Source organism: Gobius niger, assembly GCF_951799975.1.
Source record: "Gobius niger genome assembly, chromosome: 2".
In the NCBI taxonomy this organism is placed as follows: Eukaryota; Metazoa; Chordata; class Actinopteri; order Gobiiformes; family Gobiidae; genus Gobius; species Gobius niger.
In genome coordinates this window covers 27,281,573-27,298,754 of record NC_136853.1, presented here as the reverse complement: position 1 = coordinate 27,298,754, position 17,182 = coordinate 27,281,573, and the positions used below count along the sequence as shown (strand labels likewise).

General features: G+C 40.4%; 1 protein-coding gene across 1 annotated transcript; it reads left to right on the top strand.

Annotated features, from left to right (window-relative positions):
* The first annotated feature begins 267 nt into the window (after window positions 1–267).
* On the top strand, window positions 268–17,075 carry chd1 (chromodomain helicase DNA binding protein 1). The gene is made up of 36 exons (XM_079551349.1): window positions 268–581; window positions 1,697–1,797; window positions 2,162–2,363; window positions 2,688–2,804; window positions 2,893–3,089; window positions 4,296–4,570; window positions 4,647–4,872; window positions 5,186–5,286; window positions 5,361–5,539; window positions 5,637–5,764; window positions 5,851–6,067; window positions 7,130–7,219; window positions 7,351–7,541; window positions 7,631–7,819; window positions 7,907–8,066; window positions 8,177–8,329; window positions 8,403–8,474; window positions 8,598–8,747; window positions 9,239–9,387; window positions 9,468–9,564; window positions 10,980–11,075; window positions 11,160–11,336; window positions 11,427–11,581; window positions 12,818–12,859; window positions 12,943–13,076; window positions 13,151–13,289; window positions 13,378–13,528; window positions 13,689–13,811; window positions 13,881–14,021; window positions 14,086–14,355; window positions 14,440–14,571; window positions 14,645–14,823; window positions 14,981–15,080; window positions 15,153–15,207; window positions 15,277–15,589; window positions 15,677–17,075. Exons 2-36 carry the CDS (start codon window positions 1,745–1,747, stop codon window positions 15,933–15,935), a joined length of 5,412 nt encoding a protein of 1,803 aa, XP_079407475.1. The 5' UTR covers window positions 268–581; window positions 1,697–1,744; the 3' UTR covers window positions 15,936–17,075.
* The last annotated feature ends 107 nt before the right edge of the window (window positions 17,076–17,182 follow it).

Below are 17,182 nucleotides of genomic sequence, written 5' to 3'. Positions count from 1 at the left end.
GATCTTGAAGCACAGTAACTAAAGAACAAATCCTTTTGCCATGTATATTTTTGCCTTTAATATTGGCCACTGTTGTTCAGTAGGAAAACAAATAGGCATAACGAAAATGTACAATAAACAGCATGTATTAGTGGACATTAATGTCCAAGAGGATGGGAGCTGTTTTGAAAAAGAAGCCTCTCTCCTGTGTGATCATCGTGTCTGATGCTGGAGGATGGCGATGCTGCGGCGCCGTCGTTGCGTCACCGTGCGGGGTTTCCTGTTGAGTGAACCGACGGCGTCATGGCGGAGGCCGGGTGTCGGAAGACACTGAAATGAACTGCATCTTTCAAGAACAATAGTTCATCGACTTGCTACATAAATTAAGGAAACGGAAGGGGGACGCGGACTATACTTTTCCGAAGTTTGAGTGGAAACAATAATATACCAGCTCTTGCTAGTTGGTGGTTTGTGGCTGCTCTCCCTAACTGGGAGCTAGCAGCCTAACGTAGCTTGGAGCTATAACGCTACGACTGACTGAGAAAAGAAACACTCCTCAAGTGAGAAGACTACGTAAATAACCACTTCACTAAAGTTTTCAGGTAAGCAGACACAAAACTGACAAAATTCATGTTAAATGTATTGTCACGTATTTTGTTAGAAAGTAAAGCAACGCTGTTTGTTGATTGGTGTAAAAGCCGCGAGAAGTGAGCGGCGAATGAAAACAAGATGGAAGAGGGTGAAGTTAGGTTAGCACAGATCGTTATGTGGGTGAAATAATGAATTTTGCGAGAGAAAGCGCCGTTTAATGATCAATTGTCTGTAAATACACGTGCACATAATGTTTGCGCTGTGTTTAGTTAATGGAAAATTGAATTGATCAATTATTTGTGCCCACCTAGGATGAACTAATGCAAACTTTTGGTATTTTGTTAGCTCCCGTGCTAGCCGCGTGCTCCATGGGGCTAGCCTGCGTTACTTTCCTTGACAACCATGTAAACGATGCTAGCACATCTTAGCTCGTGTTTGTTTTTCACACACACGCATACTCATCATAATCGATCATTTCTTCGCATACACACAACTATATCTGCTCGTACAAGAGGTGTAGACAGTTTTGTTTTTCTTTTGATTTCAATTAACTACCGCACCTACAAACAACACAAGGGCTTGTGCAACTCTATAAATTCGCCCTCTTGACATGCACTAGGGTTAACATGTGGCAATTTAACAATTGTCCATCTATATTTGTTGTCCAGTTTTGTTCCAGACAACATAATACGTTATCTAAGCTGCTTAGTTTAGCTGTGCTGTTTACATCACTGATACTTACCCCGCCAATAATGATGCTCGTACCCTTTGCTCGTTAGCTAAGAGCTAACTAGCTAGCACTTCCAATGCTTCAGGAGTAGCTATCCCTTTTGAAGAAAACACTGTAATTCTTTTATTTCGTCACACAACGTGTATTAAAGCTCAATGTTGATTACACTTAAAACCATCTAACGACCCGCTATTTGTCACTTTGGCTCCACAGGCCCGATATAACCTTAAAATAAGGGAACAAACAAATTGGAAGTTTACTTGTTAAGTTTTCCATTTCATCCTCAAAAGGCATATCAAATCCGAATACTTAGTGCAACTCCGAATTATCTGATAAATGTTGCATGTTTTGAAGAATATTGTGTTGGTGGAGTTATGTATAATGACTGCTTTCCAGGTTAACTGCATAGATCTGGGGGGGGGGATCTAGACTTTGGAGGACAGCATGGCTGGGCGCAGCGAAGATGAAAGTGTCAGCAATAGCAGTGGAGAATCAAGGCAAGTTGGTCATATTTTTTCACAATATCCGCATTAAAAAGCCTTTTTTGTTTTTAATTTTAATTTACCAACTATGCCAGTTATATTTTGACTCTGTTTGATATATTTTAACTTGATATGTGAGTGAGAGTCATTAAGACAAAATATTTTGTCTTTCAACACCTCTAATTGCACTTTATTTTATTATTTTTCCCGGTACAGTGCATGTTAATGTACCAACTCATGCTTGTAAACATCCCACACTAGGCTGTAGCCATGGCCTGCACCGCCTTAGAGATGCATGTTTTCTACTTTGTGAACTATTGACTTATTTCATTGAGTCTAATGTGTGTTTAAAAAAATGTTTGTTTGTTTGTTTAAACAGTAATTCTGATGATGAATCTGGCTCCGGGTCCGGCTCAGGGTCCGGCTCTGGATCCAGTTCAAGCTCCTCCAGCAGCAGCAGCCAATCAGGGAGCAGTGACTCAGGAAGTGGCTCGGATTCTGGCAGTCAGTCAGACTCTGATGCAGAAAAATCAAAACAAAAGATTGAGCCGTCAAATAAGTCCAATATCGATGGAGCTGAGGTATATTTTGTGTGTGTTTAGACAAGGATAATGGTTTTTAATCATGTTTCTCGCACACTGTATACTTGCAACATCAGTGTTCCTTTATTTAATGCAATGTTCAGCCGGTGGCCTTTGTCGTTTTAGCCTGACAAAGGCCACTTGCAAAAACGTTAACGCATTAAATAAAGGAACACTGGTGTTGCAAATATACAGTGTGCGAGAGATTTTTCCAGTTCTATGTTTGGCCTTTATGTGCCTTCTCTTACTCACCTTTAATCTTTACATGTTTAACAGTTTTATAAAGGTAAAACATAAATGTATTTGCTTTATTTTGGGGCATAGTTCTGGAAATCCAATCCTAGTATCTTGGCAGTGCAGAGGTCTGCTATGCTTAGGAAACAACAACAACAACAGCAGCAGCAGCAGCAGATGCAAAGCTCCTCAAATAGCGATTCGGAGGTAAATGTTAATACAGATCAAAAATGAAAACTTTATTTGATTGCGTTGTGTTTTGTCGTTGACACGTGCAAATAATCTAAACTTATAGGATTCATCAAGTAGTGAAGACTCAGACTCGTCAAGTGAATCTAAAGCCAGAAGAAACTCTGGCTCCTCTGATTCTGAATCCGGCTCTGGATCTGGGAGTGCTTCTGGATCAAACTCATCAGTGGAAGGCAACAGTGATGAGACTGCATCAGATTATGAGCCTAGCCACAAAACGAAGAGTAAGAAACCTCCAGCCAAGTAAGTTACACATCCAGAAGCATTTTGCATTATGTGGTTAATTTTATGATGGGTTTGTGGTAACATGGACAAGAATAATTTACTGGTTGCTTTGATTACTGTGAGGCTGGGGACACACAAGAGAATCTTGTACAGGGGTGGGTAGAGTAGCCAAAATATTTGCTCAGTAACAGTAATGTTACTTAAAAATTATTTTACCCAAGTAGAAATAAAAGGTAGTTCTCCAAATATTAACTCAAGTAAGAGTAACAAAGTACTTGGGGAAAATGATGCTTGAGTACTGTGAGTGCTGAGTAACTTAAGTCTGATTCATGTTTCAGTGGTGATGCTATAAATTATGTGAAACAAAGCTTGAAATAATGTGAAATAAAGTAAATACCATAAAAATATAATTTCTACTTAATGATGCCTTTCAGTAAACACATAATGCATCTGTGTTATGTGTGAATATTATATTACTCAAGTAGAAGTAAATATTATTGTATGAAAAATCTTTTTACTTAAAGATGCACTATGCAACTTTTTATGTAAACAAAAAACATACATATTTGACCTTTCAGTGACCCGGTGGCTGTTTGGGTGGTTACAATAGCGCCTTCACTTATCATCCTGAGGGCCTGTATGACGCTTCAGGATCAATTGTTTTTTGGGGGGGGGTTTTCACTGCTGATTGAACCGTATCAAATTTTCATACACTGTACATTCCATTCTGAAAACCCACCAGAAACCCTAAAAAACGGGAGATAAAATTGATCCTGCCACATCATAGGAGACACAGAGATGGCAAGTAAAGGCGCTAAGCTAATCATCCATACAGCCAATGGGTAACTGAAAGGTCAAATACGCACTAATGAACTTTTCTTTTACACAAAAAGTTGCATAGTGCACCTTTAAGTACATGTACTTGAGTAAATGTGCTTGGCTGACCCTGATCTGGCCAGTAGAGACGCTCGACTACACGGGTAGACCTGGCACTGATCTGGGTTGGAATATCCAGTGGAAAAAGGCCTATACGCGTACAGACCGCAGACATAACGTATTGCTACAATTATTAATGTATCCCTGACTCAAAGACTCTCCAGCTCTGGGCTCAGACTATAATTGCCCTGTCTCCATTTCTACTGCCCGATATTTAAAAGTTACAGTTTCATATTTTCATATCACTCACAAAAGGTACATTTGTGTGTTGATTGTGTTGTGTCTCAGGGCAAATTTTCGTAATGGCAAGAAAAGCAACATTCAGCGAAAGAAACCTCAAAAGTCCTCATCTTCTGATGATGAAGAGGACTCGTACAAAAAGGCCATGTCTGCTGGGCTGCGACGACAGGCCACCGTTAACATCAGCTACAAGGAGGATGAGGAGATGAAGACGGACTCTGATGACTTGGTGGAAGTTCTGGGTGAGGATGTTCCACAACCAGAAGAAGATGAGTTTGAAACGCTAGAGAGGGTGATGGAGTGTAGAATTGGACGGAAAGGAGGTACGTGGCTATTTGATGATTTCTGTGTTTTATACGGGAAAAAGCTTTACCTTTTGAATCATCCTTTGTTTTCCAGCCACAGGAAGCCCTACGACTGTTTACACAGTAGAAGAAGAGGGAGATCCTAATGCTAATTTCAATCCCAACAAGGAGGCAGGTGAAGTCCAATATTTGATCAAATGGAAAAACTGGGCTCATATTCACAATACCTGGGAAACAGAAGATACACTCAAGCTGCAAAATGTCAAGGGAATGAAAAAATTGGACAATTTTAAGAAGAAAGAATCGGAGAAGAAGAAATGGTAAGAAAACAAAAAATGCATAACTTTATTTTTTTGCAATCACCACAGTATTAATGCTGCAGAACCCTATTATGGAAATAAGTTGATTTACAAGTTTGCCATTAGGATTGTAGTGACTTTCATGATTGTATTCGCAATTAACTGTATATTAGCAACCTAAATCATTGTGCCTAGAAATGAAACATGTTCTTCATAAAGTGTACTTATTTTGCTGATACTTTGATTTGAAATACTTTTTCTTTGCTTCTTTGCATTGCTGTATCAGCTTAGAGCTATTAAATGGTAAATTGTGATTATTGTGTTTATGTGTCAGGCTCAAGGCTGCCTCACCCGAAGATATTGAGTATTTTAATTGCCAAGAAGAACTGATGGATGACCTGCACTCTCAGTATCAAATTGTTGAAAGAATCTTAGGTGAGATTTTGCAAAATTCTGTAATTATTAGACTAACTAAATGCTTTGATTAATCATTCATTATTTTTGAACAGGACATTCAAACCAGAAATCTGCTGCAGGGTACCCAGACTATCTTTGTAAATGGCAGGGTTTGCCATACTCTGAATGTAGCTGGGAAGATGGAGCTCTTCTTGCCAAAAAATGCCAGAAATGCATTGATGACTACATGTGTAGGAACCAATCTAAAACCATTCCCTCTAGGGACTGTAAGGTAAGTCTGCTATTCTCTAGTTACAGCGTTATGGATATTTTAAATTTCATGTGCAGTATGAAACTATAACTCTGTGCCACTATTTTATTTATAAAAGGTGCTTAAACAGAGGCCTAGATTTGTGCCTATGAAAAAACAGCCATCGTACATCGGATCCACTGACGGACTGGAGCTGCGAGACTACCAGCTGGATGGTTTGAACTGGATGGCACACTCCTGGTGCAAGTAAGGGAACCCGAGAAACTTTTTTGCTATTGGTTTGGCATATCTAATGTTTCTAATATTTTGATATCGATGTTGTGTATTTGTAGAGGCAACAGCTGCATTCTTGCTGATGAAATGGGCCTTGGAAAAACGATCCAAACTATTTGCTTTTTGAACTACCTGTTCCATGAGCACCAGCTCTACGGGCCGTTTCTTCTTGTGGTTCCACTGTCTACTTTGACTTCCTGGCAGAGGGAAGTTCAGCTCTGGGCTCCACAGATGAATATTGTAGTATATCTCGGAGACATCAACAGCAGAAATATGGTATGATTTTATTTATCTGCACTATTTTGTGTTTGGTAACAATATGAAATCTTAAATAATGTTAATACTTTTAATATGTTTTTGACACTTTGGTCAATGTAGGTGCTATCACTATTTCATTATTTCAGGATAATCGAAGTAAAAAGGGTTTACAAAACACTAATTTGTTGGGAATGTCTCCAAAAAAGGAAATGGCAATAATATACGGGGATGATAAGGACATGCAAAAAGTAAAAATCATGTCAAAAGTAAAAATAAGTTAATACAAAAAAAATGAATGAATTTAACAAAAGCACTTGTTTGAATGCTGGCTGGGATGTATGATAATAATAATGGCATACACTTGCATTGTATACAATTTTTTGCACTGTAGTCATGAGGCTCCCAGTCTGTGCCATTGGCCCCTCCGACCACCACCAACTACTCACTCACACACTGCATTCATTCTGGCCTATTGTACATGTTTTTAGTGTTAATCATAATAGCAATGAAACCCTGGTACGGACTAACCTGGCTAACGCCAGACTGATGTGTGCACTCGAATCATTTCGAACTGCACAGCAGCCTGGGGACCATGGCCGAAATTTTCGCATTGGTTTTGGGAACCAATCACAGAACGAGGAGGGAGGCAAGATGATGACGAGCTATTCGATATATGGAAGCTTGTAGTTTATTTACAGATTAAAACAAACAAAAAAGTTTATTTACGGATCAAACATGACGGCAGCAGACGCGACGCTATTTTTCGATCAAGCTTTAGGCCGTGTTCTAAATAGTTTAGCTCGAAAGTTTACAGCGGGTACGTCATACGTCATCGGATACGATGATACGATTGGCTGTGGCTACGTGCAGACACATGATAGACATTCGTAGCGCTCAATAAACGGCTATGGACGATCATAAACCACACCTCTCCTACGAGAAAATGAATTGGTGGTCCCCAGACTAAATATCACTTGTGATTTTAGTCTGGCGTTAGCCAGGCTAGGTACGGACAAGACCAGGAAGTCCAATCACAGCAGTGCAAGTTAACAGGTGTATGAAAACCTTTTCTTTTTTCAGATCCGGACACACGAGTGGATGCACGTTCATACCAAGAGATTGAAATTAAACATTCTTCTCACAACATATGAGATCCTCCTCAAAGATAAGGTCAGTGTATATAACATATATATATATATATATATATATTTTTTTTTTTTTTTATTATTATTATTGCGGCGGAGGGCGTCCGGAAGTTGATCAGTCTTATATTTGACAAAATGTGTGTCTTGTGCCTAAAGTCATTTCTAGGAAGTGTTGGCTGGGCTTTCATTGGAGTGGATGAGGCCCATCGACTAAAGAATGATGACTCCCTTCTCTACAAAACCATGATTGACTTCAAGTCCAGTCACAGGCTGCTGATCACAGGAACCCCTTTACAGAACTCTCTGAAAGAGCTCTGGTCCTTGCTGCATTTCATCATGCCAGAAAAGTATATCACAGCAGTTCTAAAAAGTTTTTTTTAAATTTAAGATACTTACTATATTATTTTCCAATAATATGATGTTTTTATTTCGAAAGATTTCACTCATGGGAGCTGTTTGAAGAGGAACATGGCAAAGGAAGAGATTCAGGATACGCCAGCCTGCACAAAGAGCTGGAGCCTTTTCTGCTGCGCAGGGTCAAGAAAGATGTGGAGAAGTCTCTTCCAGCCAAAGTAGAGCAGATTCTTCGTGTGGAGATGAGTGCAATTCAAAAGCAGTATTACAAGTGAGCACTGCAATATATTTATAATGATTTATACTAGATCTGTTATCACTGACAGATACATTTATTTGCGTTACCACTCTGTTTTAGGTGGATATTGACGAGGAACTACAAGGCTTTGAGTAAAGGGACAAAGGGCAGCACATCAGGCTTTCTGAACATTATGATGGAACTGAAGAAGTGTTGTAATCATTGTTATCTTATCAAGCCCCCAGAGGATGATTTTATCAGCAGAGCTGAAGCTTTGCAGGTTTGTTCATTTAGCTTTTTCAATTATTACTAAAGCTTTGAGACACTAGGTTTTAGTTTTGTTTATTTTTTTGCTGAAATTAGTATGAAAGTTTTGTTGCTTTGTTACAGCATCTTATCCGTAGTAGTGGGAAGCTGGTTCTTCTGGACAAGCTGCTTGTTCGATTAAAGGAGCGAGGTCACCGAGTCCTTATATTCTCCCAAATGGTACGGATGCTGGACATCTTGGCCGATTACTTGCGCAGTCGCCAATTTTTGTTTCAGGTAATTTTCAGTCTGTTCAGATAGTTCTGCCAGGTATTGTTACGTGAGAATATATGTATTTTTTTTATTTCAGCGACTAGACGGCTCCATCAAAGGAGAGATGAGGAAACAAGCTTTGGACCATTTCAATGCTGAGGGCTCTGAAGTAAGTGTTTTAATATGTGTCGTGCTATTTTCTGTACTCAAAGTGGATTTACATTATCTATTCACTCGCCACTCTCGGCGATGACGGCACCATAGCAGTTATTGAAAATGTTGCTTTTCACAGGATTTTTGCTTCCTCTTATCAACTCGTGCTGGAGGGCTTGGTATTAATCTGGCTTCTGCTGATACTGTTGTCATCTTTGACTCTGACTGGAACCCTCAGAATGACCTGCAAGCCCAAGCTCGCGCCCACAGGATTGGGCAGAAGAGACAGGTGTGAAACAGTACCTTTTGAAGTTGTTCTTTAAATGCCACTCTCATCGTGCAATGTAATGGATTTAACTAATGCTAGATGTTTCATGAATGATTTCCAAACAAGTTGCGCATCGTTTGAATTCCCAAAGCAGGTACTCAACCAGAAAACAGAGCTTGATTAAATCTGATGAGTTTAGGGTTTTTTAGGCTTTTCGTATTGGCTCAACCATACAAGAAGTGGATCACCGCGCATAGCTTCTTTAATTTATTTGCGCGACCACTTTTAGCGTACTGGCCCCAGGCCCTCGTGACTTCAAATCAAAGGTGGCCTGATGTTGGCATGGCAGGAACTCCCATTGGAGGAATTAGCAGTTCAGTTTATACTGTGGAAACACCCCTGAACCAGTCATCCCACTCCGTACTGCTCCCATGGAAAGATGCCTTATGCGCTGTACTTATGCTCACTGTATAATATGTATAACACTTTGTGTGGCTTGTTTGTTGTGACAGGTAAACATTTACCGGCTAGTCACTAAGAGCTCTGTAGAGGAGGAAATTATCGAAAGAGCAAAGAAGAAAATGGTGCTTGACCACCTTGTTATACAAAGAATGGACACTACAGGAAAGACAGTTCTTCACACGGGCTCTGCACCTTCCAGGTTTTCGTCTACTGCAGTCTGAAATGATGTCCCGCTCATATTCCTTCTATAAACTAATGGTATGCAAATGCTCTTAACAGTTCGACACCTTTCAACAAGGAGGAATTGTCTGCTATTCTAAAGTTTGGTGCGGAAGAACTTTTCAAAGAGCCGGAGGGGGAGGAGCAGGAACCTCAGGTGTGTTTTTATCCTCTGGGTATTATTTGTATTTCTACAATTATAATCCGCTTGATTCTCTTCCAACAATTTTAACAACATTTTTGTTTAGTTATATTGAATTTGACTTGAATTTGCATAAAAATGCATATTTTTTGACATGGGTAGTTACACACACACATAGCTTTTTATTCAGTTCTTTATTTTGCCAGTTAAGTCAATTGAGAACAAATTCTCATTTACAATGACGACCTGGCCATGGTGCAAGTTGACGAGTGACGTCACGCACACATGCTCCTGAACCGGGCCGCCCAATGGAGGGAAAACACAGGCCTTTATACTCCATTGTAAATTAGTAGTGATGCTCTGATCCCAAACTGGTATCAGATATCGGAGCCGATACTGGGTATTGGCGGCATGTATCCGATACTGAACCGATACCAGTTTTGTCTCTCAACGGTGCATCTTTATAAATTAGCTGAACTCTTTGATAAAAGATTTTGTTAAATATGATTAAATCGATGTGGCAATCACACATGCCGCTTTCTGCTAAACAAACGAAGGACAGCAGCTCAGCGATTAGGATGTGACTGAATCGACATCATTGAATTTGCTCACTTCACTTTATTGAACTCAAGAAAATAAATATCTGCTCCTCGCACAGGACTCGCATGTGACTTTTACCCATATTGTGTCTGCCTGTGTAAAACCTTGCGTATTAAATAGTATTAGCCTAGTCAGTGTTCCCACATGTTCAGCAAATTTACACACACAAAAAAGAACACAATTTAAGACCCAGTGGGTTTAGGTCTTAGATTTGAAGCGTGTGTTTTTAAAACCAGCTCATCTAACGAGGTATTTATAATGATTAATCATGTGAGAGATTTACATGAAGATTCGCAGTTTTTGATCAAGGGAAAGCTTTTATGAGCCACATGTCTCCTGTTTTAACAATATGTCCCTCTGTGCATGAGTTTGTGTTACGTCTGCGTCTGCATGCTTCTCTGAGCAGGAGAGAGAGAGAATGCAGGGGGGGTAAATTTTGACAGAACTATGTCTTATTGCTGCCTCTTACAGATTTGAATCTTGTCGTTAGTTTTAGGCAACTTTCAAGCACCTTTTCGAATGGTATTAAAGCCGTGGTCCATTCAGAGCTGTTATATTTATAATGCGTAATTTTTAATGGTCGTTGGGCGTTGCGAGTTGAAAAATAGAAGCAGCGCTGCGGGCCGGGGCTGGTAAGAAACTGCTCCAAATGTGAGCGTCACGGGCTGAAAACCCCCTGACCCGCGCATCACTAGTGTGCAAACATTCAATTTTGTTTCCAGGTCTTTAAAATGTATTAACAAGTATTAAATTTCACATTACGAAGTGGCCAGAAACCCCTGATACTGTATACATGAAGACTGTATCATAACCATTTTACTTCCTTTTAGGAAATGGACATAGATGAAATCCTTAAAAGAGCGGAAACCAGAGAAAACGACCCTGGGCCCTCAACCGTTGGAGAGGAGCTACTGTCACAGTTCAAGGTAATTTACAAGGTTTTCACTGTTGTCAAACTCGCATTTTGCTTGTTTTGAACATAACATTAGAACTTTATTCCCCCATGAAAGGTTGCCAACTTCACCATGATGGATGATGAAGAACTAGACATTGACTCTGAGCGGAGCCAGCGGAGTTGGGATGACATTATCCCTGAGGAGCAGAGGAGGAGGATGGAAGAAGAGGCGAGGCAGAAGGAGCTGGAGGAAATCTACTTGCTTCCACGAATGAGAAACTGTGCCAAACAGGTGAGCCAGAACAGATTCTGTGTTTTTCTGTGCAATGTATAAGGTTGATATTAAGTTAATTTGTCTGATGTGTGATGGTTGTTTTCACAGACAAGCTTTAATGCAAATATGGGCCGAAGGAGCAGGAGGTATTCTGGGTCAGATAGTGACTCCAACTCGGATCGAAAAAGGCCAAAGAAGCGAGGTCGTCCTCGAACCATTCCACGTGAAAATATCAAAGGCTTCACCGATGCAGAAATCAGGAGGTGATTTCATTGAGCTTATTGTCGTTTTGCTGTGTAACTTAACCAGGGTTCCCACAGGGTCTTATAATGTCTCAAAGTCTTAAGTCATATGTGAATTTGATTTTGTGAATATAAGGCCTTTAAAGGTCTTCAATTTTCTGCAAATGTGGGCTGGAAGCATGTGTTTTTAAGACCAGCTTTAAAGTTATCGATATCTTTTACAGTTGACGTCACAATTTCGGCATGCAAGTGCTGCTGGGTACTAAAGCTAGACAAACAAACCGCTTTTAACCATTTAAACACTAACGCAGCGCTTGGGCGGCATAGTAAACAGAGCAATAGTGAGTGAAAATAGGAATTTATGTCACAAATAAGCTAGCACGTTTCGCTCTTTCCTTAATAGTGACCCAGCTGTCCCTTTTGAGTCTCAGTTATTCAAATTATGTTTGGCTGGACCAAGAAATGTGTTCAAAGCATCAAACATCAGGAAATAGTCCAATAACTTAGCATTTTTTCCAGTCCTTTAAAACAACTCTCGGATCCATCATAAATCATCATCATAAAGATTTACCTTAATCAGCCGGGTAGATGCAACACAGAAGGCTCTTCTTCAAGGGCCAAAGCTGTAAAGATGGCAGGTGAGGTGTTGACGTACTCCAGTTCAACAGGGGTTGTAGATGAACACAGAAGTGTTGTATCTGCCTGGATGATTGAGGTCAATCTTTGTTGGAGTTTAATCAGAGTTTGGCACGTTTGGCCTGGTGACTGTGCAATCACTGACCCACTTTTTGTTTCATCTGGATGTTACCATAGTTACCACCTTTAAGTTCTTCGCCGCACTCCCCCTCGCCTTTTAAACTATAGGCTCTTTTGAATGTTGTGACGTTCCATGAATGCAACTTTTTGAGGTAATATGTCAAAGAAAATGCAACTCTCCATCGCTCACTAATCGGTTAAATTCACATAATAGGGACTGAATGAAAAAGTGCAATTACGTCTATTGATCAAATGTCAACAAATAATGGCATTTTTCATTCTGTCTTTTCAGGCATGACTTCAACTTTACTTTGGCTCATTTAAAAAATTAACAACTTTAAACGTTTTTTTTTTTTTTTTTAAATTGACGTTATTTGGCGTCTATTGTCGTGCATGGTCTTAAATTGTGTAATTCAAGGCCTTCAAAAGGTCTTCAGTCTAAAATTTCACATTGCAAAGTGTGGAGGAGTCCTGTTAACTAAACCATCTGTTTGACTGCAGATTTGTGAAGAGTTACAAGAAATTTGGTGGACCACTTGAAAGGTAAAGTGAATCAAACTCAGTCCGCTTCAATCAGTATTGTCCATAAGCTTTAGTTTAGAGTAACAGATGTGTTTTTTGCTTAGGCTGGATGCTATAGCTCGAGATGCGGAGCTTGTGGATAAGTCTGAACATGACTTGAAGCGCTTAGCAGAGACGGTTCATAACGGCTGTCTACGAACACTACGAGAAAACCCATGTGGACCAGAAAAGACTTCAGGTGTGATTTGCATGCATACTATAGAGACCAGCTTAAATGATTTGTGCTATTTTACAAGCATACTGTTTTTACAGGAGGCAGAAGAGGGAAGGTGAAAGGTCCCACATTTAGGATATCAGGTGTTCAGGTCAATGCCAAACTTGTTATATCCCATGAAGAAGAGTTGGCTCCGCTTCACAAGGCCATTCCTGCTGATCCAGAAGAGAGAAAAAAGTAATACTGCCAGTGATGTTTTTGTGTTAATACATTTGTTAAAAGACGTTCTTAAAAGATCCTAATTAAAATATGCATGTTTCAATAGGTATATAATTCCTTGCCACTCAAAGGCCGCACACTTTGACATTGAGTGGGGTAAAGAGGATGATTCCAGCCTCCTCATAGGAATCTACGAGTACGGCTACGGAAGTTGGGAAATGATTAAGATGGACCCGGACTTGAATCTCACACACAAGGTAATACATGATTGGTAACGCACTGCTTCACTCTGACACTGCAACATAACAAGGACAGTACAGCCATACACAATGCCAAGAGGGGATCATACTGAAACTGTGGACAGTGTGCGGTTTTAAATATGCGTTTACACTCCCACTTAATCAAATGTCTGCGCAGCTTTTACCAGACGACCCCGACAAGAAGCCTCAAGCGAAACAGCTACAGACCCGAGCAGACTACCTCATAAAGTTACTGAGTAAAGACCTGGCCAAAAAGGAAGCCCAAAAATCACAATCATCAGTAAGAGATATTATTTACCATCATCATTGTGTTCGTTGTAGCCAGTTTGCACAGTTTACTTTTTTGCAGGCCAACTCGCGCAAAAGAAAACCCAGAAACAAAAAAAGCAAAGCGATTAAACCTGTGAAATCAGAAGAAGTAAAGAGTCCATCTTCAGACCCTCCTTCAGACAAAATGTCAGAGGATGAGGATGACATCGAGGAAGAAAAGGTATTTGTTTTTAATGATAAACGTGTGGACACTTTGCTTCATTGTTAATCTCGTTCATCTGCAGGAGGTTCCTCCGGTGAAACCCCAAAGCCGGCGAGGCAGAGCAGAGCGCGTGGTGGTGAAGAATGAGGAGGAAGAGGAGGAGGAGGAGGAGGAAGATGAGCTTGATGAAGAGGATGATCATTCTTCTTCAGGAGAAAAAGACATCAAAGATAAGGACATCAAGAAGGAAGTCAAAAAAGAGAAAGACGACATCTGGGATTCTAAAGAAGCTAAAGAGCAGAAAGAGAAGCTCCCAGAGCCGGCTCACAAACAAGAGGAGCTCCCTGAAAAGGTACGGATATTACTTGTGCTTTAAATGTTTTGCAAAATGATATTTTAGGTTTAACTGTTGCCTTTTTTTTTTAATTAACATTAGAATGAAATAAAGAACGACACCAGAGAGCGGACTAAGAAAGTCTCCGACACACCTCTCCATATAACAGCGAGTGGGGAGCCAGTGCCAGTGTTCGAGGAATCAGAGGAGTTAGACCAGAAGACATTTAGTGTGGTATGAAAACTCCTGTTAACATAATAATGTGATCCATGTGCAGTCGAGGCTACATGACTGATGTGTGTTTCAGTGTAAAGAGAGGATGCGTCCGGTGAAGGCGGCCCTGAAGCAGCTGGATCGACCAGAGAAAGGTCTGTCGGAGCGCGAGCAGCTCGAACACACGCGGCAATGTCTCATCAAGATTGGAGATCACATCACTGAGTGTTTGAAGGAGTACTCCAACCCGGAGCTCATCAAACAGTGGAGAAAGTAAGTAAACCCGTCTGTGTCCATGATGTCGGAAGATTCTTGGATATTGTTCGTCAGTATTCCCTGAAAACCTTGTGGCAAAATCCACTTACAGAAATGTGAATTAATGTACTGGCTCTTCACAAATGTAAAGAAATCTATATAATTGTGTTTTTAGGAACTTGTGGATATTTGTTTCGAAATTCACGGAGTTTGATGCCAGAAAGCTCCATAAACTCTACAAACACGCAATAAAGAAAAGACAAGAGAATGCACAGGTAGAAAAGGCACCTGAAAGCCAATAAATATACTGTAATTCTTACTTCTATAACAATGACTGTCTCATACAGGCAATGGAGCAATACAGTAGAGGATCAAACACGCATCCCAGTTATAAACATGCAGGTACTGTTACTGAAACATGACTTGTAAGTCTATTATTCATTTTAATGTGATTAAAATCTTGTGTCTTAGATATCGAAAGGTTGAAGGACAACTCTCACCACGATGACAGTAGTCGAGACAGCTACAGCTCGGACAGAAACGCTTCTTCTGGACGATATCACGACAGCAGTAAGGACAGGCAAAGTTCAGAGCCACATCGAAAGTCCTCGTCTGGAGACTCCAGGAAAAGACCGTATTCCTCCTTCAGCAATGGCAAAGACCACAGAGACCGAGACCACTACAGGCACGACAGCAGGGACCGGGACAGGGACAGAGACAGGGACAGGCACGACAGCAGGGACAGAGACAGACACGACAGCAGGGACCGGGACAGACAGGACAGGTAATTTACCACGCACTCTTAACCCTGACACTGGAGAAGATGTATGTTCATGTATGTGTGTTTAACGGGGCATGTTCTGTACTGTAGGTATTACAGTGACAGTAAACACAGGAAGATGGACGACTACCGCTCAAGAGACCATCGTCTGGACATGAAAGACCATTCCCACCTGGACCACCGCTCCTCGTACCGCTACCACTCAGACAGGCAAACAGAGCGGGCCTCAGCCAGCGGGCCGCGCTCGCCGCGGGACCAGCGCTCACCCCTGGGACACCGCTCGCCGTTTGATTACTCGTCCGACCACAAAAGCACACCAGAACAAATCTGGAGCAGTCGTAAAACATAACACAAACTACAATGGCCTGCTTGTGGCAGCCATAGACTCGTGCACACAGTAAATGCCTTATAGGGACCGTGGACTCGGACCAGCAGCTGGAGCAGGTGAAGCACTGTGCGCCAGTCCCATCTTGTGACTGTTCTTACCTGGCTCTCAAACTGAAGATAGTTGGAGTCGCGGGTCAGACCAGGCAGCAGACACAAATCAAAGCATATTTTTGTATTTAAGAATTGAAGCTGCAGTGCTGTGTGGACTCAGTAGCACACAGCACAACCTTTGTTATTTTTATAATGTTTTTACTTTTGGAAATGGACTACAATGACCCTGAGTGCTGCCTCTGTTTCTCCACGACACTGGATCCTGTACTTGACTGTTCTGTGTTTGTCAGTCCCTGTCCTGCATCATACCTAATGTGAGAATATCTACCTTATTTAAGTGTTAAAGCAATGAGAAGTTATTTTCACATAAATTACGTTACAGGTCAATGGAAACCTGATGGAATTCAGTCTGGACTCAGGCTCACCACCTGACGTACCTCATTTTCAAGCATTTCTCATTTTCTTTATCGGGTTTTTTGATTTCCATCATGCGTGAATTAATTTAACATATCTTAGCTGTAAAAAAAATAATTTGGGTTTGTTATTTTTTCATGTAAGCAACTTGTATCATGTTTTCTTTACAGTTATGTTTGTACATTTTTGTAAAATAGTAAATCAGTGGTCTTTTTCCTCAGGCTTTTTGGATTTATTATGACTACCTTTCCCCATCAACTCAGGCTTTTTGTCGTTCAAGTGAGTCTCTGTACAGTAGTTTTCACAATGCTTTCAGAATGTAACTTGGTAAAGGGAAAGTCTTTAACATTCACTTTTATGATTAGTTATTAATTTTGTCTGATTATGTAGAAATTTAATTTAAAGCTTTGTTTCACCTTTTAGCACCAACTAGATCGATTACACTTTAAACATCCCTTTTTCTTTGATTTTATTTCCGAGTAGGCAATAATGTCAATGTTCTATGCAGCCAAGTATTTTTTTAGTGAACCACCAACTGAATGAAGTCACTGTTAAGGTTCACTCTGTTGTACATAAAGTTCTTCTATATTTCAAATTGAATTTACACTGAAAGTGCATGAATTTTTATGAATTGTTTTATATAGTTTATGAAGCCATTAAAATTGATCACTGTACTCACTTGTACCGTGTTTACCAGCATTTATTCTGTTTAGAAGAAGCTTTTACATCATCAAATAATGTCCC

Bases quoted from the DNA above. Each gene is read 5' to 3' on its own strand.
- chd1 (XM_079551349.1), top strand. From the start codon at position 1,745: ATGGCTGGGCGCAGCGAAGATGAAAGTGTCAGCAATAGCAGTGGAGAA. The intron at 9,565-10,979 runs GTGTGTTTTTAT...ACTTCCTTTTAG, and splicing joins GGGAGGAGCAGGAACCTCAG to GAAATGGACATAGATGAAAT. The intron at 12,860-12,942 runs GTAAAGTGAATC...TTTTTTGCTTAG, and splicing joins TTTGGTGGACCACTTGAAAG to GCTGGATGCTATAGCTCGAG.